This window comes from Nomascus leucogenys, chromosome 18 (genome assembly GCF_006542625.1).
Source record: "Nomascus leucogenys isolate Asia chromosome 18, Asia_NLE_v1, whole genome shotgun sequence".
NCBI classification, from domain to species: domain Eukaryota; kingdom Metazoa; phylum Chordata; class Mammalia; order Primates; family Hylobatidae; genus Nomascus; species Nomascus leucogenys.
In genome coordinates this window covers 56,930,810-56,952,747 of record NC_044398.1, presented here as the reverse complement: position 1 = coordinate 56,952,747, position 21,938 = coordinate 56,930,810, and the positions used below count along the sequence as shown (strand labels likewise).

General features: G+C 37.9%; 1 protein-coding gene across 1 annotated transcript in view; it reads right to left on the bottom strand.

Annotated features, from left to right (window-relative positions):
- Nucleotides 1-214: 214 nt before the first annotated feature.
- Nucleotides 215-21,938, bottom strand: part of ENKUR (enkurin, TRPC channel interacting protein) — a 33,458-nt gene continuing 11,734 nt past the window's right edge. The window contains exons 2-5 of the mRNA XM_030798458.1: nucleotides 17,716-17,861; nucleotides 13,932-14,155; nucleotides 8,715-8,861; nucleotides 215-3,131 (exon numbers count right to left, since the gene is read on the bottom strand). Coding sequence (XP_030654318.1) covers nucleotides 2,958-3,131; nucleotides 8,715-8,861; nucleotides 13,932-14,155; nucleotides 17,716-17,861 — 691 coding nt within the window. The 3' untranslated portion in view covers nucleotides 215-2,957. The remainder of the gene's footprint in view (nucleotides 3,132-8,714; nucleotides 8,862-13,931; nucleotides 14,156-17,715; nucleotides 17,862-21,938) is intronic.

The window sequence follows — 21,938 nt, the reverse complement described above, 5'->3', positions numbered from 1 at the left end:
CATACTTAGTAAGCAGCTGAGCTGGAATGCAAACCGGAGGCTGCCTGACTTTAGTACCTGAGATCTTAAGCACCATGTGAAATTGCCTCCTCCTACCTTGATTATGTATTAACTGATTGGTATGGAATCAACTGGTTTGTTTAGCAGTCAAATTCTCTATCCTCCAAGTCTGACTTATGTCATGATAATAATGTCAAGAGATCATTAAAATACATGTTTGGGTACAGTCCATTACTTTATTCATTAAGGATTTTTTGGGTACCTTCTCTATACGAGCTGTTATGCAGATTCTAAGGAACGCAGATGAAAAGATATACAGTGTCTTCTCCCCCACAAGCTTGCAATTTCATGGAAAACAGGCAAATAACCAGATATGCACAATACAGTATGACCAGTGCTATAAAGGAAGGCCAGATTCTGAGGAATCAAAGGCAATTGTAATGGAAATGTGATGTGAGCTGATGAAGACTAGGGATTTGCCAGGCAGCTATGTAGGATGAGAGAAAGAAAAGGGCAGTTTTCTGGGTGGAGGGAACCGTGTGTGCAGATCTCGGAGGTCTCTAGTACCTCAGTACTATGGGAATGCCAGTTACAGTGGGTAGGGAAGAAGCAGCATTTCAAGAAACCAAGCTAAAAAGATCATAGACAAGGGGCCAGACCACATCAAATCTTTATTCTACCCATTCTTCCTTTGAACAGGAAGAGAGACCAAGTCAAACTAGCTGCATAATGAAGTTTGACTTTTTAGTTTCAGGTGTCTACTCCCAAGTGACTGCAGTCTCCATGTCTCTTAATTCATGCTCTCAAGAGAGAGAGAATCTGATCAGTCACTGGCCAGCTGTCCAAGTCAGGTGTTTGTCCCTCTTCTGGGTGATAGGATGACCTAGGTATGTATGTATATGAATTGGGGGAGGTTGAACTGGCTCTATCCAAGGTTGGGATCCCATGGTAGGGATCACCCTTCCAGGAACAATGGATGGGAATGTTTCCCTCTGAAGGCTGTGTGAAAGAAAGGCAACAATATCCATCTAGGACAACACTGTAGACCACAGAGAAAAGTCTAGATCCTTTAGTAGACATTTACAGAAAGCAAAATAATTAGCTGTTAAAACCATAAAGTTTTCATTTTAACATTTAAGGCAAGTCCCACTCATGACTTCAAAGCATAATATCCGTAAAGCTAAAGTAATCAGAATATTTTTGCATTGCTACTGATTTTGAATTATTTAAAAATGAGTATGTACAGCAATCATTTCACAAATAAAATACTTACCTAAACATCTCATTCTGAATTGGCAGAGAAAGGCTGCCTGGATCAACAGAGTCACCAGACAAAAGGAGACTGGGTCCCTGAGTGACTGCATGGAACAGACTTATACCCCTACCCTTAGTCACATTGCACAGTGATGTAAATGAAAAATGTATCTTTATCAGGCAACTGAGATTTGGAGTTAGTTTGTTAAAGCAACTTAAGTTGCTTACTTAGCGATGCAAACAGGAATGATATGCATCATTTCTAGGCCTGGCCTGTACGTGCCTCTCCCTAACTCTGGATCAGATGCATCCTACCCACTCTGTAAGTCTGGGTCCCTGAGTGACTGCAGAAAAGGGTTCCTGCTGACCTGCTCACAGCAAAGTACTGCTATGTTAGCAAGAATTGAATATGTGTTTATGTAATTATACATTTTGGAGTGTACTGTCACAGCTGTTAGCCTACCCTAAATAGCAACCAATCATTCTTGATAAGTGAGAATTTATCATACATTATCCTTTATTTTATATCTGCCATAAGTTAATAAAGAAATAAAGATACTCATACGGACAAGTTTCAAGTGAATTTTCAAAAAATAATTATATATAAACTACTTTTCTTTAAGTAACTAAAATAAGCTTTTCTATAAGGCTTCCAAATTCTGTGTTTGTGAAAAAAGCCTGAAAGACTCCCATATTTTGTTTTTTATGTTGTCCAGAGGATAAAAACCAGTGTAAGCAGTAGAAATTGTTATTTCTCTGATATTTTATAGTTGCATATATTTTACCAAATTTTTCTAATTAAAATTTCATAAAATAACCTTTTCCTCTTAGATATTTAGAGCTATTTTTCTTATTTTTGGGTTGAAAACAGCTCTACTAACATAAACTTATTGCTTAATAGATTATGTAATCTTACAAATGTAACTTTAGAATTCACAAAATAGATAAGTAGAAAGAACCAAAAGGAAAAAAAAAACATTTAAATAAGATATGCATAGTGAGTTGTGGAATAAAATAAGAGTATCGAAATTGGTATGCTAGAAAGGAGGCTAATTCTCCTTAATCATCCTCAGTGATGCCTTTTACAAGTTGTCATCTTGATTTTGTAAGTTGTCTTCTTAATTTTTCTTCCTCCAAATAGAAGCCTTTCATCATATACAGTGTTATGAATACTGAAAATATTTATCACTGGGAGTAACTGCAAATGTCATGGGCCACAGGAAAATACATCTTTTGCATTTGTGGAGCTCAGAAACAATGTATTGGAGACACTTTAGAGTAGCAAGAAGGCATGTGTTACTATTTCCAGTTCAAAATACTTAACAGTTTTCAAAGTTGTACTGTTGGTATCATGCACTGCAGAAAAAAAAAAAAAGTGAAGTTCTGAGTGTTGACTTTATTTTTCAGGACCTAGAAATTAATGTTTATGTGAAACAAGTACATAATAATAATGAATTACATTGTGGAACTGGAACACATATTCTCAAATTTAATAGTTTACATGTGGAAAACGTGACACTAGTAAAAACAAAATTTCTTCTTGTGTAAGTAACTCAATTATTCTTTGCACATTGCCTAAGCATTCTGATTAAGACTATTTTTATTCTCTTCATACTATTTTCCTTTTTGAAAAACTTGGAGTTTTTTATATTTTCCATGTTTTTCCCCCCACATTGAAATTGTTATACTTTAAAGATCCATTCTTACTTATTGGCAATATAAATAATTTTGTGCTTTTCAATTATGCCAATGTCGTGTTCTAGTTGTTTCATTTCTTCTTCCAGCCTCTGCTTGCGGATCTTCTTTGGTATGGAATCTATAAAGACCGAGAGGGACTGGAATTCTTTATGCACCTCTTCCCAATTCTTTTTCAGCCCCTGCAAATGGTCAAGAAACTTGTAAATACCAAAGCAAACTGCAAAAGTAAAGGAAATTGGAAAAGCTAATTGGTAATGAAAAGTGTCAATAAGTAAAAGAGACTAACAAAAATAACTTCTAAAATGCAATGTATTTATCAAGTACTTGGCCACAGTAACCAAAAATACTGTACAGAGGCCAAATCCCATCCTTGACTGTGTGCTCAGTTCCCACTGGGAGTATTTGTTTGCTCTGTTTTTGTTGTTACTGTACTTGTTTTTACCATAAAAAATGTACATGCAGAGTTATGAGTAGTGTGAAGCTAAAGCTCATAGCAAATGTGTGAGTAAAAAACAACTTAGAATGATATCCCTGAGTCAAAAACATTTTTGAACAGGAAATTGTTTGGTAAAATTTTCTTTTTTATCCTCATTCTTCAACAGACAAATCACATAAAAGACCTAAGTCTGATGCGCATGCCTATATTTTCTTATATCTAACAAATGGGATTGTAAAATTGCCAAAATTGACTTGTACAAAAGATGATCTTCTAAGTGTCTTTTCAATATATTAGAAAGAACCAATTGCCCTCCATATAGTCAAGGGATCTATTGTTCCCATTAATGTATTCTATAAATGATTGAAAGGTCATTAAATGTAACACACATGCTAATTCAATAATGTAGCTAATATTTTCTATTCTCAGAAATCAACAAATTCAAAATTAGGGATCTCTTAGGAGCAAAAAAATTATTTCTGTTTCTGCATAATTATCATTTTTTATCACAGTGCCCTATGGGCTCCACAGACAAAATGGTCTTAAACTACTAATTAAATTAATTCAATGACATTTTATAAGTTAACACTTTTTAATTATTCATTATGGGCACATAGATTATTTTATTTATACAAAAGCAAAACAGAAAGTGCAATTTAAGATACTGCCTTGACAGGTGAATTGCTTGAGCCCAGGAGTTCGAGACCAGTGTGGGCAACATGGCAAAACCCTGTCTCTACAAAAAATACAAAAAATAGCCAGGTGTGGTAGCATGGGCCTGTAGTCCCAGCTACCTGAGAGGCTGAGGTGGGAGGATCACCTGAGCTCAGGAGGTTGAGGCTGCAGTGAGCCATGACTGCGCCGCTGCACTCCAGCCTGAACAGAGTGAGACCCTGCCTGAAAACAAAAACAAAACCAAAACCCCAAAACTTAAAATACTGCCTTGAAAACATGGTCCTTGAAAACTATGGCCACACATTTAGGTGTAAAAGAGGATTACAAGTGTCTCATATAATTATGCCTTCATCGTAAGCTCTTGTGGTACAGATTTAATCTTGTAGAAACTTTCAGGAACAATACAATTTCACTGATTTATTTCCATGCTTAGATAAAAGGGATGATGACAGGTCAGGGCACACTGTATAGAAGAGGTTGGTTGGGGAAAAAGGCAACAAATTATGAGGCCTTCTTGAGTGAGGATCCTTGAGCTAAGGATCTGGGAAACGGAAAGGATAGAAGAAAAAGTATCCAGGTTAAATTTTAAAAAGAGGAGGCTACACAGTTCTTGACAGTGTATGCGATGTATTCCAAAAAGAAGCCCTCAAAAGAATTCTATTTCTCCACAGCCTTTCATTATGAAATGTGAAAGAGGTTCCCACAGTGCTCCACAGGAGTGGCTATTGCAGAGGGGAAGTCTATGTATTTGTACACTTGCGGATATCAAAGGTTTTTCATAGCTAGTTGGGTGATGTTTCCATATTACTTGTAGTCACAGCAGCTACAGTTTTTCTCTGTATTTTCTTTTAAAGGATAGTTTGCTTTTATCTTCCAGTGTGTACAATAACGTTTGGATCAAAGTCAACAGCCAGGGATGGAAACTAAATGTAGCTAATATTTCATATTATATTGAAACAGGCTACTTGCTGACTTTAAGAGGTTTCTTCATTATGTCATCTAAAAAGATGTTTCATGTGTTGCAGCAATAGCAATTTTCCCTTATTTTTATTTCTTAATTTTCCTCTTTTCTATTTCAATGCTGAAATAATATTGTTCATTTTGGAGAAAATTCAGATAGGGAGAAGTGATCTTATAATAAGAAGTTTTCAGTTTCATGCTCCTTTTGCACCCTCGCCCACCCCCAAACATTCTCCACCTTGTGGGGTGCTCCCAGCTCTTTTGCCCTCTGGCCTGAGTTCAGCCACAGAAGGCCCTGGAGGGCGGAGAGTGAGGTTGGGCATTTCTCCTCCTCTCCTAGAACAGTCTAGACACGGGTTCTAGCTGCATTCATCTGTGACTGTGACCCTCAGCCCAGCTCCAGCTCTCACTGGATTCTGACAACACTGCTTCTTGTGCCTGCTGCCTTTCAAGCATAGGTGGTGGTAAATTCCTACTGTCCCTGCTCCTGGGGTGCCTCAGTGCTTCTTGTTGGTTCCCTTCACCCTACTTCACTTCTGTCAATAATTCCTTCATAAATTCTCTTCAGTGGCCACTGCTCATGCTTGTAATCCCAACACTTTGGGAGGCTGAGGGAGGAGGATTGCTTGAGGCCAGGAATTTGAGACCAGCCTGGGCAACATAGTCAGACTCCTTCTCTAAAAAAAAAAAAAAAAAAAAAAAAGAAATAAAAAAAAATCAGCCAGGCATGGTGGTATCCCAGCTAGCAGTGAGCCATGATTGTGCCACTGCACTCCAGCCTAGGCAACAGAGCAAGACTGTCTCAAATAAATACATAAAATTAACAAACATAAATTCTCTTTCAAGTCCTAGCTGAGTGTGCCTTCGATTTCCTGCTGGAGCCCTGACCGATGCAGCCTCCCTTTGTTATCTCCTCTGCAAGTATGTGTTCTGTAGTGGGGGAAACACCAGCCTGGCAATTGGTAAATGAGTTTTAGTCCCTATTGATGCACTTGATAGTTTTATGACCAAAGACAAATGAAAATCAAACTCTAAGTTCACTGACACTGAGGACTGTGTTTATTTTGCTCTCTACAGTATCCCTCTGGCTGGAACACACTAGATATTCAATAAATAAATGAATGAACAAAGGGACTCACTTAATGTATTTGTATTAAGGGCTGGGCAGATTGGCTCACGCCTGTAATCCCAGCAGTTTGGGAGGCCAAGGCGGGTGGATCACCTGAGGCCAGGAGTTTGAGACCAGCCTGGGCAACACAGCGAAACCCCATCTTTACTAAAAAATACAAAAAAATTAGGTGGGTGTGTTGGTGCATACCTGTAGTTCCAGCTACTTGGGAGGCTGAGGCATGAGAATCATTTGAACCTGAGAAGTGGAGGTGGCAGTGAGCCAAGATTGTGCCACTGCACTTCAGCCTGGGCGACAGAGCCAGACTTCATCTCAAAAAAAAATTTATATATATATATATGTGTATATATATTTATATATATGTGTATATATATATATTTATATATATGTGTATATATATATATTTATATATATGTGTATATATATGTGTATATATGTATTTATATATGTGTATATATATTTATATATGTGTATATTTTTATATATGTGTATATATATTTTTATATATGCGTATATATATTTATATATGTGTATATATATTTTTACATGTATGTAAAATTTATTTTTTATATTGTATATGTTATATATAATTTATTTCTATATAAAATACGTATAATAGAGAATTGTGCAATTTAATTGGTGAGAGGAACTACGGATCTATGCACACGTAGAGATATGAATGTGTGTATGTGTGCAGCTCCTCAGTTTCATAAGGTTCCAATGCACTAGTCACCACTGGAGGATTATAGATCTTTAGCTGGCCTGAAAATGTAGAGTGACACAGCATATATATATATATATATATATATATATATAGTCCTCATTTTAAAAATGAGAAGTTTGGAATCACTAGACCAGATGATCCTGTCCAGGTATAATGAGACTGTTATTTTATGAAGAATGAGCAGAATGTGGCTTACTCAGGGGCATACAACCAGATTGTCATCGAACTACATGCAACTCTTGCCTAGGGAAGGAAGTGTGGCTCAGGGCTCGTCAGGAGGCCAGCCAGTGGCTTTGTTACTATGGCAGCTCTGCTCCCTGGCTCATAAGGCGTCCAGTGGATGACTTGCTATTGTCACATCAAAGGGTAACTCTGTAGCGACCGTTAATAGGAAGCTGAGCGCTGCTTATCTCCTACAGCCAAAAAGACACAGAAGGGAAGGACCTGTCACTTCTATGTTCTTTGTCATATTCCTATTTTTCAGCATCATTTAGGTGTAAAAACCTGGCTTTCACAAAGGCACGTACTTTCTGAAAATGGGAAAATCCAAATGAGAGAGACAGAATGGGCCACAGACCAGAACTCTCCCTGAAAATGACATGCCAATTCTCACTTCCATGTCTGCCAGCCTTCCTTCCTGCCTGTCTGCCTTCCTCCTTTGCAGCAGACCATTTCTGAACATCTGCGTTTTCACTGGGCACTGTGCTAGGCACTGGGGATGCTGCTGTCAGCAAAGAGACACCGTCCTTGCCTTTGAGCCACTCCTACTGTCTGGGACACGCCGTCACTCTACATTTTCAGGCCCACCTAACGATCTATAATCTTATCCTCCAGGGGTGACTAGTGCCTTGGAACCTTATGAAACTTAAGAGCTGCACACATACACATATTCACATCTATACATGTACATAGATCCATAGTACCTCTCACTAATTAAATTGCACAATTCTCCATAGCAGACATTTTAAAAAATCTTATGCCTTTTAAAATATCCTCAGGGTTTAGCATTTAAGAAATGTTTATTGATGATTATGATGACATTGATAAAATGCTCAGAATTTGTAACAGCGTATGAATCCATTTTTCAACAGAGATTAATAATAAACTAGAAATGGCTTCGTGGGATGCTTTCGAAATGAAAAAAAAAAAACCAAAGAATTAATATTATTTCTATCTCTGTAAGAAACAGTATGACTATAAAAAGTACAAAGAGGTGCTTAATTAAACACTCATACAAATGATGAAGCAGAAACCCTTACACCCCCTAATATTTTAAATGCTTCAGATAAAAGTCCTGCATTAAAAATTCCAATATAAATATATCTTTAAGTCTATGTAATTAAAAACAAGAAAAACATATGTGAAACCTAACACCTGTTTATTTAAAATTTTGGACATTTGGCTTATAGGAAAGAAAAAAAAAGTTGTTTTAAGAACAGTTTCAATTATTCTAGAGCTCCATCTAGTGAAAAATATCTAATTTATGAATATTATTTTTCACAAACTCAGGGGCATAAAAATGAAAGCAAAAATGTTTTATTTGCCTCATTTCATGCGTGTTCATTGTAGAGGAAGGTAGGCTTCTTTACAACAGTAGTTCAGGAAAAAAAAAAAGTTCACCAAATTGGAAATAAAATATTATTAAATGAATCCCTATATTACAACTTTTTGCTCTCTCCAAAGAGTCAGCTTTGCTGTATGTAGTTTTTAACTGTAACCCAAAGAGATTGTTCTGATTTCAGAATCAAAGTGCTGACTTTAATCATCAAGGTGATGGTACACCTTTCTTTCAGAGATGATCCAGAGTTACAGATGAATGTAAATGGCAGAACACACACCTGCAGAACTGCCTCCCTTTCTTCATCGGAGAGCCTTTTCATAGCCGCTTTCTTAAGGTTTTCCTGGATATAACGATCATAGTCTTCTTGGGCTTTCTTTATTTCCTCATTTCGCTTACATATGTATTCAGGTGTGACACCATAATCCTAAAAAGATTTTGCAGAAAAAAGTAATCAATGTTTTGTATGCAATCTTATATATGGGTACCTATCAACCGATGATGGCAGAAAAAGAAATGGTACAGACTTAAAGCCTTTGTTCAAAACCCTGTAAATTGACAAAATTCAGTGACTTTTTCCCCCTGTTGAGAGCTAGTAGATTCCTGCCTTTTAAAATGGAGTTGTTATTGGCTGGGCATGGTGGCTCACGCTCGTAATCCCAGCACTTTGGGAGGCTGAGGGGGGTGGATCACTTGAGGTCAGGAGTTTGAGACCAGCCTGGCCAACATGGTGAAACCCTGTCTCTGCTAAAAATACAAAAATTAGCCAGGCATCGTGGCACGTGCCAGTAGTCCCAGCTATTCGGGTGGCTGACGCATGAAAATCTCTTGAATCTGGGAGGCAGAGGTTACAGTGAGCCAAGATGGTGGCACTGCACTCTAGCCTGGGTGTCAGAGTGTGACTCCATCTCTAAATACATAAATAAATAAATGGAGTTGTTATTGCAGTTGCTTGTTTTCCCTTTTCTGAATGTTTCCCATGCCTGTTCTTGGCTGATACTTTACTCCTAAGAGTTGGCTTTTCTACCTCCTATGTTCTTCAGTTTTTACCTGAAATATCTTGAATAAGATATTCAAGAGTTGGCTTTTCTACCTTCTACCTTCTACATGCTTCAGTTTTTACCTGAAATATCTTGAATATTTTTAAGTCTCTTTTTCATGGTCTTGTTAAAGAAAAGACAAAGTCTTCCAAAACATTATAAAAACATGCCTCTATCCTGTGCCTATAAAAACCCCCGAGACCCTAGCAGGCAGGCTCACAAATGGCTGGACGTCGAGAAGAACACATCAATGGAAGAACATATAAGTGGAGGCTGTTGAGAGGAGCATGCCAACATAAGAGCACACCGATGGGCATTGGCATGCCGGCAGGCCATCGACCAGTGGAACAATGCAGAGTTTGGCCGGGGTGGTGGGAGGAGAGCCCGGGCCACAGAGCTGCCCGGCTCCAGGGAAAAACCATCTCCCTTCTGGCTCTCCCATCTGCTGAGAGCTACTTCCAGTCAATAAAACCTTGCATTCATTCTCCAAGCCCACATGTGATCCAATTCTTCAAGTATACCAAGGCAAGACTCCTGGGATACAGAAAGTCCTTTGGAAGCCCTCTGTCCCTGTGATAAGATGGGGAGTCTAACTGAGCAAACACAAGCCGCCTATGGACAGCTAAACTAAAAGAGCACGGTGTGACACACGCCCACTGGGGCTTCAGGAGCTGTAAACATTGACCCACAGACCCTGCTGTGGAGTCAGAGCCCCACAACCTGCCCTTCTGCATGCTGCCCCTAGAGGTCTGAGCAGTGGGGCACCCGAGAAGTGAGCCACAGCCCTATGGTACACTCTGCGAGGGAAGTAAGGGAATTTTCCCATGTCACAACGACTGACAGTGAAGCCATCAGCTGTGATTCTTTCAGCTTAGTAAATGCGTTTGATTTCACCATCTATAGAAACAGAATTACTATGTATTCCTTTTTCAAAAAATATTTGAGAATGTACTTGGTGCTAGGTATACTAGTGAATAAAAAAGGCAAAGTTTCTGTCTTCAGGGAATTTGCATTTTATGGTGACAGAGACTCACCAAAAATAGAGAATGAAATAATATGTATGTGTTCTGAAGTAAAATACAGAAGGATAGTGGGAGAAAAGAAAATAATAGGGGCTATTTTAGATAAATAAGGAGGTCGGGGAGGAACTCTCTGAAGAAGAAGCAGTTGGGAGGTATGGTAGTCGTTAAAATTCTGACAAATATTCTGTTCTCCTTCTGGACACTTGGTAGGACAACACTTTCCTGTGTTGTCCTCATAAAGTAAGATGTAGCCATATGCCCCGAATTGCTCAGTGTCAGTGGAGGTAACCTCTGCCACTTCTCGATAGAAGTCTTAAGAATTAGTGGATGACTTGCTGTGTCTTTTCCTGTCTGGTCTAGTGACAAGCAATGTTTAGACTTCTCTGGGTCCTGGAAGAAGGACAAGAAGCAGAGTCTGTAACAACCCTCAAAGGGCATGTGGCAAAAGCAAACAATAACACTTTGTTGCTTTAAGTTACTGAAATTTGGGGGTTGTTTGTCATCGCAGTGTAACTTAACCCATCCTGACTGAACAAGGGATAGAAACCCTAGATATAAATGTGCTCTGGAAGCTTCAGAGGACAATATAAATAGACTCTGGGAGCCCAGTATTCTGGTCAGCTGGTGCAGCGAGACAGGCCAATCCACTTCGGGAAACACTGAGGGAAACACCTCATTACAGCTTAGTACAATAACGGAGCTTCATCATGATGATTCTGCAGGATCACAAAAAGATTAAATTATATTTGGCATACTCTGTTTAAGAAAGAGAATGACTGGGCACAGTGGCTCATGCCTGTAACCCCAGCACTTTGGGACAGCTAGGCAGGAGAATTGCTTGAGCCCAAAAGTTCAAGACCAGCCTGGGCAACATAGTGAGAGTCTATCTCTAAAAAAAAATTAAATTAAACATTTTTAAAAAGAAAGGGAATGGCATGAAACAGTTCAGAAAAAAAACTCACAAATGAGCAAAAGCTTCAATGATCTGAAATATTCCTATGGGCTGAATTACCAGAGGCTAATGCATACTGTTAATAAAATTGCATATATTATAATATTCACTCTGTTCTTTTATTAGGTGTCACATTTTGTGTCAAGTGCTCAATATACTTTATATAATTTAATCCTCACTACAACCCTGTGATAAATCCAATGGATTGTTGGAAATCACAGTGACTAAGTGGCAGAGTTAGACTTTGAAATAATGTCTTTACTACTATTGCTAAATGCCTCATGTGATCATCTATCCTTGCTTGTTTTCAGAAATTGTTTCTCATGGTATGAATGGCATATAATTCACTTGGAACTGAAACAGGAGTTCACTCATTTTATAAAAATATGACATTGACTTTAAAGGAATTTATTTACTATCTCACCTACTAATAATAGATCTTTAAAACTTAACTCTGATAAGGGAAAAGTAAATTGAATAAGTCTTTCATGAGCACTGATTGCTTAGTCAGCAACACCAAAAGGGCATTAGGTGCACAGTGCTTTCATGGCTGGTAAATTGGTATTTTTCTGTTTCCATGATGGATACTCCAAATTTCCTGTTGAAGGTAGAAAATGCATTCAAGTGGACAGCTTAGAAAGCAGCCAGAAGGAGGGGCAGAGTGTGTGGCAGGTGGTGGCATGACCATCAAAGACTTTTCATATGATCATGGAGAAATAATGGATTGGAAGTGGCTTTAAGAGCCAGGAGAGTGAGTTTTCCACTATTCCCTATCTTGTGGGACAAGGACTATAAAACAGTTTCCAGGGGCCACAGAAGGAGGAAGTACCTGGAGAAGCCTGAAGTAACTTTATTGGCTTATCCTGCGAACTCCTAGATTCCTGAGAAGACAGTGTCCTCTGAAAACAGCCTTGAGGGTCCTGTTTTGATTTTCAACTGGCATTGGATTTATCGTGGTAGATCATTGGACTCTTCAATTCAAGGTCCCTGTACATCACTATTGCAATTTCTTTTCTTTTTTTCTTTTCTTTATCTCTCTTCCTTTTTCCTTATCTCTCTCTCCCTTTTTCCTTATCTCTCTCTTCCTTTTTCCTTCCTTCCTTTCCCCCTCCCTTCATTCATTTCTTCTTGATGCAACTTATTATTCTTTAGAATTCTGCACTCTTTTTTTTTTTTTTTTTTTTTTTTTGACACAGAGTCTCACTCTGTCACCCAGGCTGGAGTGCAGTGACGTGACCTTGGCTCACTGTAACCCCTGCCTCCTGGGATCAAGCGATTCTCGTGCCTTAGCCACCCAAGTAGCTGGGATTACAGGCACACATCATCACGCCTGGCTAGTTTTTGTATTTTTAGTAGAGACGGGGTGTCACCATGTTGGCCAGGATGGACTTGAACTCCCGACCTCAAGCAATCTGCCTGGCCTTCTAAAGTGCTGGGATTACAGGTGTGAGCCACTGTGCCCAATCTGCATTCATATTTTGTGTGTTTCAAGCACTTTTAAGCTTTATAAGTGTGCAAAACAAAGTAGGATTAAATAAGACTTTTTGTAAGCTTTTTTATTTTAAAGATCTGTATTTGGCTGGGCGCAGTGGCTTATGTCTGCAATCCCAGCACTTCGGGAGGCTGAGGTGGGTGGATCACTTGAGGTCAGGAGTCAAGACCAGCCTGGCCAACATGGTGAAACCCCCGTCTACTAAAAGTACAAAAATTAACCAGGCCTGGTGGTGCATGCCTGTAATCCCAGCTACTTGGGAGGCTGAGTGAGGAGAATCACTCGAGCCGGAAGCTGGAAGTTGCAGTAAGCTGAGATTGCACCATTGTACTCCAGCCTGGGAAACAGCGTGAGAATACGTCTCAAAAAAAAAAAACTATATTTAAACTATAATGTTCACCAATGAAATTATACACCTTTTCAGATACAAATGAAGGACCCAAAAGGACTAGATTATTGTACAGTACTTTCAAGTCTTTACCCAAAGCCAAAACCAAATAAATATATTCAAGTTAAAATAGGAATGTGAATTATTTATACTACACTGATGAGATGGATGGCTCTAAAGCTGCATTCTGCTTCATTTTTCTTATTCAGCTGCCAAGTTACTGCAATTAATGACTAAATCTTAAGACCATCTGACAGCTTATTCCTTCTAGATTTACAGTAATGACTGCTTTTAGTGACATTTCCAACTAACCAAAAATATCTTTCAGGGAATGTTTATTAAAATTGTTAAATATGTTAATAATCAAAAGGAAAACAACAATAACTTTCATCCACTGAACTACATGGAATTGTTTACTACGAGTTCTTTGTAACTTCATCACATTAGATTTGGACCAAACACAGATTGCAGAAGAATGAGAATCAGCAACGTAGACAATGTGTCCAATGAGAGCACTAATAATGATAATATAGATGATCATCATGAACACCATATTTAAATTATTTGAATCTCAGCCCTCTCATTAATATACCACAAGGCTACCTTTTTATTGATGTACTTTGGAACTAGTCCTGAAGGCTCAAGATCATGCTTGTCTCCAGTTCTTTTATCAACATAAATTGGTTTAGGCTTTTTAGCCACTCCCATGATGACATCGGCTGCATTTGTATTTATAAAATTTTTTCCACTCTGTATTCCCATGACAGGATGATCAGTCCTCAATGGCACAGCAGGCTTTTTGGGCATGTTCCGATCAAACTTTTTTTCTGTTAAATATAACATTTCTTTGTTAATATTAAACTACAAACATTGCTACTCAGTGCTATTTATAATATCCAGATATTTCACCACTTGTATATTGATGTTTCAGTCATAATATATTTAAATATTTAAGATAGAAGTTTATACTTATCCCCAAACTCATTGACTTGTAGATATTAAATATGCACAGCTTTTTACCTGTCAATCATGCCTCAATAAAATCATTTTTTAAAAAGAAAAAAAGTCAGTAATTAAAATGGAAATAAATTAAGGGCAACATAATTAATATGTTGAGGAGGCCGGGCACAGTGGCTCATTCCTGTAATCCCAGCACTTTGGGAGGTTGACGTGGGCGGATTGCTTGAGCTCAGGAGTTTGAGACCAGTCTCGACAACATGGTGAAACCTCATCTCTGCAAAAAATGCAAAGTTAGCCAAGCCTGATGGTGTGCACCCGTAGTCCCAGCTACTCAGGAGGCTGAGGTGGGAGGATTGCTCCAGCATGGGAGGCGGAGGTTGCAGTGAACCGAGATCATGCCATTGTACTCCAGCCTGGGTGACAGAGTGAGACTCTGTGTCAAAAAAGATCGTGTGTGTGTGTGTGTGTGTGTGTGTGTGTGTGTGTATGAACAGTATATAACTACAAGGGCCATTTTTACACAGCCTCTTCAGTTTGATCATTCCCACTGATCTATTTTAATATAGCCAAATGGTTTGCCACAATGCAAAAATGTGAAATAATTTATTTTTAAGAACTGAAAGCAACAACTATCTTGAGAATGCCTTATTCCAATTTTAACCCCATCACAATTACTAAGGACAGACTTTATTCATTTCTGCATCACTTGACCTTTTTTATTAGTTTATATAACTTTCATTATCAGCAAAGCCAATACTTATTGTTGAAAGTCTGTGAACTGGATTAGCCTCTGTTAGGGGCTGAGTTATGTCCTCCTAGAATTCATATGTTGAAGCCCTAATCCCCAGTATCTCAGAATGTAACTGTATTTGTAGAAAGGGTCTTTAAAGAGGTAATTAAGTCAAAATGAGGTCATTAAAGAAGGCGCTGATCCAATATGACTGATGTCCTTACAAGAGGAAATTTGAACACAGACATACATATAAGGAAGAATATTTAAAGATACAGAGAAAAGATAACCATCTATAAGCCAATGAGAGATGCTTTAGAAGAAACCAACCCTGCTGGGTGTGGTGTTGCATGCCTGCAGTCCCAGCTACTTGGGAGGCTGAGGCAGGAGGATTGCTTGAAACCAGGAGTGTGAGGCTGCACTGTGCTTGCATCATGCCTGTGAATAGCCACCACACACTCCAGCCTGTGCAACATAGACCCCATCTCTAAAAATGAAAACAAACAAAAATACCCCCAAAAAAGAAAAGCAAAAATCAACGAATCCTCTGACATCTTGTTGTTGGACTTCTAGTTCTCCAGAACTGTCCTCCAGAACTCTCACTGGACTGAGTTTTTAAAGCTCTTGCAAAACGCTTCATTTCTTTCTTTTTTATTTCTCTTTTTTTTGAGACAGGGTCTCACTCTGCCACCCAGGCTGGAGTGCAGTGGTGCAATCATAGCTCACTGCAGCCTCAACTTCCTGGGCTCAGGTGATCCTTCCACCTCAGCCTCCCATATATAGCTGGGACCACAGACGTGCATTAGCACACCTAGCTAATTTAAAAAAAATTTTTATAGAAATAGGGTCTCACTTTGTTGCTTCAGGCTGGTCTCGTACTCCTGGGCTAAAGCAATCCTCCTGTCTTGGCCTCCCAAAGTGCTGGAATTGCAGTCATGAGCCACTCTGCCCAGCCCTAACACCCTGAATTGATGAATTACTCTAAAGGCCAATGAAATTTTGTGTTTGCTTTTGCCTTACAATGTTTACAACATGATAGGCTTCTTCCTTTTTTTCTTATTTGACACAAAGGATGTTATATCATATGTTTAACCCTAGAGAAGCTATATGAGGACCCAAGGGATACCAGTGGTCCTAAGGCATTGAAAGCATCAAATTCCATTTTAAGATTTTCCTGTATTCTCAGATGGTATTGTGGGTCACAACAGGCCAAGACTAGAGGAAGATACAAAAGAGACTTCTGAAGTCACGAATTAAGCATGAATGTTGTATTTTCACACTTGCTTCTTCCATCTTGCCATCTTGCCTGATAGTGCCCTTACCCTTTGTCATGAGATATGGGTTGAGAGAGGATTTGGGGACATTAAATACTGCCATAAAGAGAAGTAGTTTCACTTTTGTTAAAATGTACATTGCTAGCTGGGCTTGAGATGTTGCATTATTTCCTTGATGCCAGCAGACATAAAAAGCCAACATTTTGAAGAGACAGACTCATTTCTTTTTCTTCTGTTCTCTTCTCTTCTGTTCTCTTCTCTTCTCCCCTCCCCTCCCCTCTTCCTTCCTTCCTTCTTTCCTTCCTTCCTTCCTTCCTTCCTTCCTTCCTTCCTTCCTTCCTTCCTTCCTTCCTTCCCTCTCTCTCTCTGTCTCTCTCTCTCTTTCTTTTTTTTGAGATGGGGTCTCACTTTGTTGTCCAGGCTGGAAGGTTGTGGCTTGATCATAGCTCACTGCAGCTTTCAAGTGTTGGGCTCAAGCGATCCTTCCACATCAGCCTCCAGAGTAGCTAAGACTACAGGTGCATGCCACCACACCTAGCTAATTATTATTTTTTTATTTTTTCTACAGACGGGGTCTCGCTTAGTTGCCCAGGTGCTCTCTTTTCTTTATTGCCCTAAGACATCTGGGAAGACATACCTGGGCTGTGAAGAAATTGCTTCCATGCATACCTGTCACAGATCACTTTTCATCTACTCTCCCTTTCCCTAATAGCTTTCTTTCCTGAAATCATTCAAAAGACTCCGTAACTGGGATCAACTATATAATTTTTGAGGCCCAGTAAAAAATAAAAACACAAGGCTACTTGATCAAAAATTAAAAATTTTAGTACAGCAAGAGTACAGCATTAAAATAAGCATGGGGCCCCAAGCTGGTTCTACCACTTATTCATGAAGCCTCCTCCATTACATCTAATTCATTACAGTCCAGTTGGTCTTAAAGGTCTGGGAGAGTAAAAGCTCATACTCAAAAGTGAGCCCAGTAGTTGCTTCAACAACTGGTAGTAATGGTTGTAATTTTCATCTCTTGGAGAAAAGGCCAAACAGGGTTTGGATGCTGGGCAATCTTGCCCATTAGTCAGACACTGTCTCTGGGGTCTTGACTCTTCCTATAATGGGGTCTTGACTCTTCCTATAATTGTTGTTTATAATTGAAGCCCCACAGCTAGGGACTAAGATGGTGAGGCATGTGGGCTTCATTGGATAGTCCAAACCCAATCAAAAGTCTATTTTGGGGGCAATTTGTCACTCTCCATTCTATTTTTCTACCCAATTCTCTACTTCCACTTTCTCCTAGTCAAATTCTGTTTAATATGTGGTAAAGCTGCTATCACCTGTGCACGTTTAATATTCATCAACAATAAAATAATAGTTAAATCACCTGCTAACACTTTTAATATTAAAAAGAAAGCATGATAAAACCTACTGGGTGGTAGAGTTTTTTCCTTTGAATGTTTCTTTAGGAAATCCTTTGGAGAAGGTACTTCAACTTTTGCTGGTCCCATAGTTTTCATTGCAGTTTTAGCTTTTTGCATGTCATCTTTTACAGTTGCCTTAAAAATGGATATGTACCTAAAATTAAATTTAAAAAGTTGTAGCATTTATATTTCTAATAAAAATTACTTAAAGTTTACTTAAAGTTTAAATTTTACATTTTTAATTTATTTAAGTCTATATTCATATGCAGAAGCATAATCATAAAACACACTTACCTGAGCCCGTCCATCAGGCTTAGATAAACTAGATGGAAGCTCTGCCCTAAGAGGTGTTAGGGCAAAAGTGTTCATAGTATTTCCTTATTATCCTTTGAACATCTGTAGCATCGATAGTGATGTCACCCCTCTCATTCTTGACGTTAGTAATTTGTGTTCTCTGTCTTTCTCTCTCTTTCTCTCTCCACTGCTTAGTCTGGCTAGGGGTCTATTAATTTTATCAATCTTCTTATAGAACCAGAATTTCATTGATTTTCTCCAATGTTCATGTTTTCCATTTCAATGATATCTGCGCTTATCTTTATTATTTCTTCTTACTTTGGTTTTGTTTTTCTTTTTTTACTTTCTTAAGGTACAAGTTTAGGTTTTTTATTTTAAACTTTAATACTTTTGATGTCTTCTTTGATTTACAAGTTTGTTTAGACATGCTTACTTTTCATAGATTTGGGATTTTCCAGATGTCTAATTGATTTCAGATATATTTCCATTGTGGTTAGAGAATATACTTTGTATGATTTCAATTCTTTTAAATTTTCTGACATTTGTTTTATGGCACAAAGTATGTTCTATTTTAGTACATGTTCCATATACACTTGAAAATAAAGTATATTGTGCTGCTGTTGGCTGGAGTGTTCTATAAATGACAATCAGGTCAAACTGAAAGTATATTGAAATGTTCTGTATCCTTCCTGATTTTGTCTATTCTATTAATTATTGAAAGAGAGATGTTAAGATCTCTGAATGTAATTGTGGATTTGGCTATTTCTTCTTTCAATTAAAAGAGTTTTTGCTTTATGTATTTTGAAGCTCTGTTTGTAGGTGCATAGCATTTAGGATTGTTATATCTTCTTGAAAAACAGATCACTTCATCACTATAAAATAACACTCTTTATTCCTTTTAAAATTCTGTGCTCTAGAATCTACTCTGTCTCATATTATGGTACCTACTCAAGCATCCCTTTGATTTGTAATAGTATATGTTTTTCCATTCTTGGACTCTCTACTTGTCTGAGTTTTCCTATAGACTGCATAGAAATTTTATCCAGTCAACAATCACTTTTGTTTGGTATGTTTATACCATTCACTTTTAATGTGATTTTAAAAATTTGTTTCTGCTTAAATTTTCCAGCTTGCTGTTTTTTACATATCCCCTTGCTCATTCTACCTTGCTTTTTGTTTTGTTTGGTTTGGTTTTGTGGAAACTGTAGCTTTACAGTACACAGGTTTAACTTATCAGAGCCTACTTTCAAGTAATATCACAGCATTTTACATATGGTATGAGAAACTTTCAAAAGAATACTTGCATCGAACCCCACCCTTGTCCTAGTGTAATATATTTTACTTTTCTGTGCGGTATAAAATCCATAAATGATTGTGATTATGTTCCCTTTATATAATTATATTTTAAATATATTTGAAAAAATCTTGAATATTTACCCATATATTTGCCATTTCCAGTGTTCTTCATTCTGCTGTATAAATCCAAATTTCCAACTGGTACCATTCCTTCTCCATAAAGGACCTTTCTAAACTTCTGGCTTCCGTTGTTTCTAATGATAAATTTGCTGTGCTTTTTTCTTCTTCTTCTATGTAATTTTTCTTTTTTTCCTCTCGTTATTTTAAACTTTTTTTCTCTTTATTAATAGTTTTAATAAATTTGATGATAATGTCTCTTGGTATGATTTTTTTTTCTACTTGGGGTTAACTGTGATTCTTGGATTTTTGGATTTTGAGATTTCATCAAATTTGACAAATTTTTTACTTTTATTCAAATATTTCTTCTGTTTCCTTATCCGTTTTCTCCACTTCTGTGATTCTTTGACTGCTTGATATTGTTCAAGCCTCATTGATTCTCTGCTTTCCTTTTCAGTCTATTTTTTCTCCGTATTTCATTTTGCATTGTTCTATTACTGTGTCTTCAAATTCAACTAAATTTTCTTTTTCAGTGTCTTAGCTGCTGTTAATCCAATCCATTACATATAGCTACATTTTGTACATGGTATTCTTTATGGTTAGAAGTTAGATTTGGATCTCTCCTTCCATTTCTTTCCCCATCTTGGTTCATGCTTTTCTCCACCTTTTGAATACATGATGAATATTTAAAATAACTGTTTTAAGGTCTTATCTACTGATTCTCTAATCTGTGTCATTTCTGTGTCTGTCTTTACTATGTTTTCTCTTGGTTATGCATTATATTTTCTGCTTCTTTGCATGCCTGGTAATTTTTGATTGGATGCCAAACATTGTGAATTTTACATTGTTTGTTGCTGATTTTTTCTCTTTCTGGTGTTCTTTACATAGGGGATATGTAAAAAACACATATGTAAAATTTTTTCCTTAGCTTTTTTCTGGGATTCAGTTATGATACCTGGAAAGAGTGTGATCATTTTAGGGCTCGCTTTAAGTGTTAGGGTAATTCCACAGTGCTTTTAGCCTATTTCTAATTTGGCCCCACTACTGAGGCAATATACTTCTGAGTGCACTACTCAGTGCCCTGTGTATTAGGAGGTGTCTCCACCTGAGCTGGTGGGAACATGAACTTTACCTGGCACTACTGCTTTCTGTTGGTTATTTCCTTGGCCTTGGTTGTTTCATTACATACATGTGCTATCAACCAAAGACTTTAGGGAAATCCTTGTCCGTATTTCTACAGTCCTCTCTCTATGCAGCTCTCATCTCTGGTACTCTGTGCTGTGAATTCTAGCAGCTTTGGCCTTCGCGAACTCTGAATTCTGTCTCCTTAACTCAGGGAGACTCCTAGGCTTTGTTTTAATTTTTCCTTCTGGATCTTGGCCTGGAAATTCTCTCCAGAGAGTATGCTGGGGCAGTCGTAGGCCTTGCCTCATTTGTTTCTCTTCTCTTATAGATGACCGCTCTATGTTGTCTATTGTTCAGTGTCTGATAACTATTGTTTCATATATTTTTTTCTGGCATTCTAGTTGTTTAAGTCGAGAAGATAAATCCCATCTTTGGTTGAAAGCAGAAGTTCAGCCATATTGCTTGTAACAACTTGTATTATCTTCTTCCTTATGTAGATAAATTTGTTTGGAGAAACATTGTTTTTTTCCTTTTAGGAGCCTTGCCTCAATCCTGAACTTAAAGGCTGGGAATCAATTATAGTCCAAACTGAATGAGCTCATTAGATAGTTTCAAGAAATAATGCTCAAGCCAAATCTGTGCCTTAAAATGCCCACAGAAGTTGGGGCTGGCAGATATGGTCTCGTGATTAATAAGATAATTTCATGTGGGGTAAAAAAAAAAAAAGGTGTCTTTACTTCCACCTCTTTTAAATTTGTAAACCCATGATTCAATATATTTTTGTGTAGGTATATGAACTGAAAGCCTGTCCATCTATTATAGAAAATAAGATACTGTATTTTATATAAATATTTTCCAAATTACAAAAATAACATTAATAAGTAAATTAAAATCTAGGTCTCCTCCATCTCTCCAATAAATTTTCCAAAATAAATTCAATTTCAGTGTTTCTTTTTTTTTGCCCGCTCTGTTGCCCAGGCTGGAGTGTAGTGGTGTGATCTTAGCTCATCGTAACCTCTGCCTCCTGGGTTCAAATGATTCTCGTGCCTCAGCCTCCTGAGTAGCTGGGACTACAGGCACGCACCATCATGCCTGGCTAATTTTTGTATTTTTGGTAGAGACAGGGTTTTACTACGTTGGCCAGGCTGGTCTGGAACTCCTGGCCTCAAGTGATCCACCTGCCTTGGCCTCCCAGAGTGCTGGGATAACAGATGTGAGCCACTGCGCCAAGCCTGTGTTTCTATTTCTGTATGAATTACAACTAGATTTTTAAAACTTAATATAGTGTGATATCTTAATACGCACAAAGCTTATTCTTTCTGTTAAATAGCTGCATTTTATTCCATTTTCTGAATGGTGTGGTTTTATTACAAAGATCTAGTAGTGACTTTATTAGATA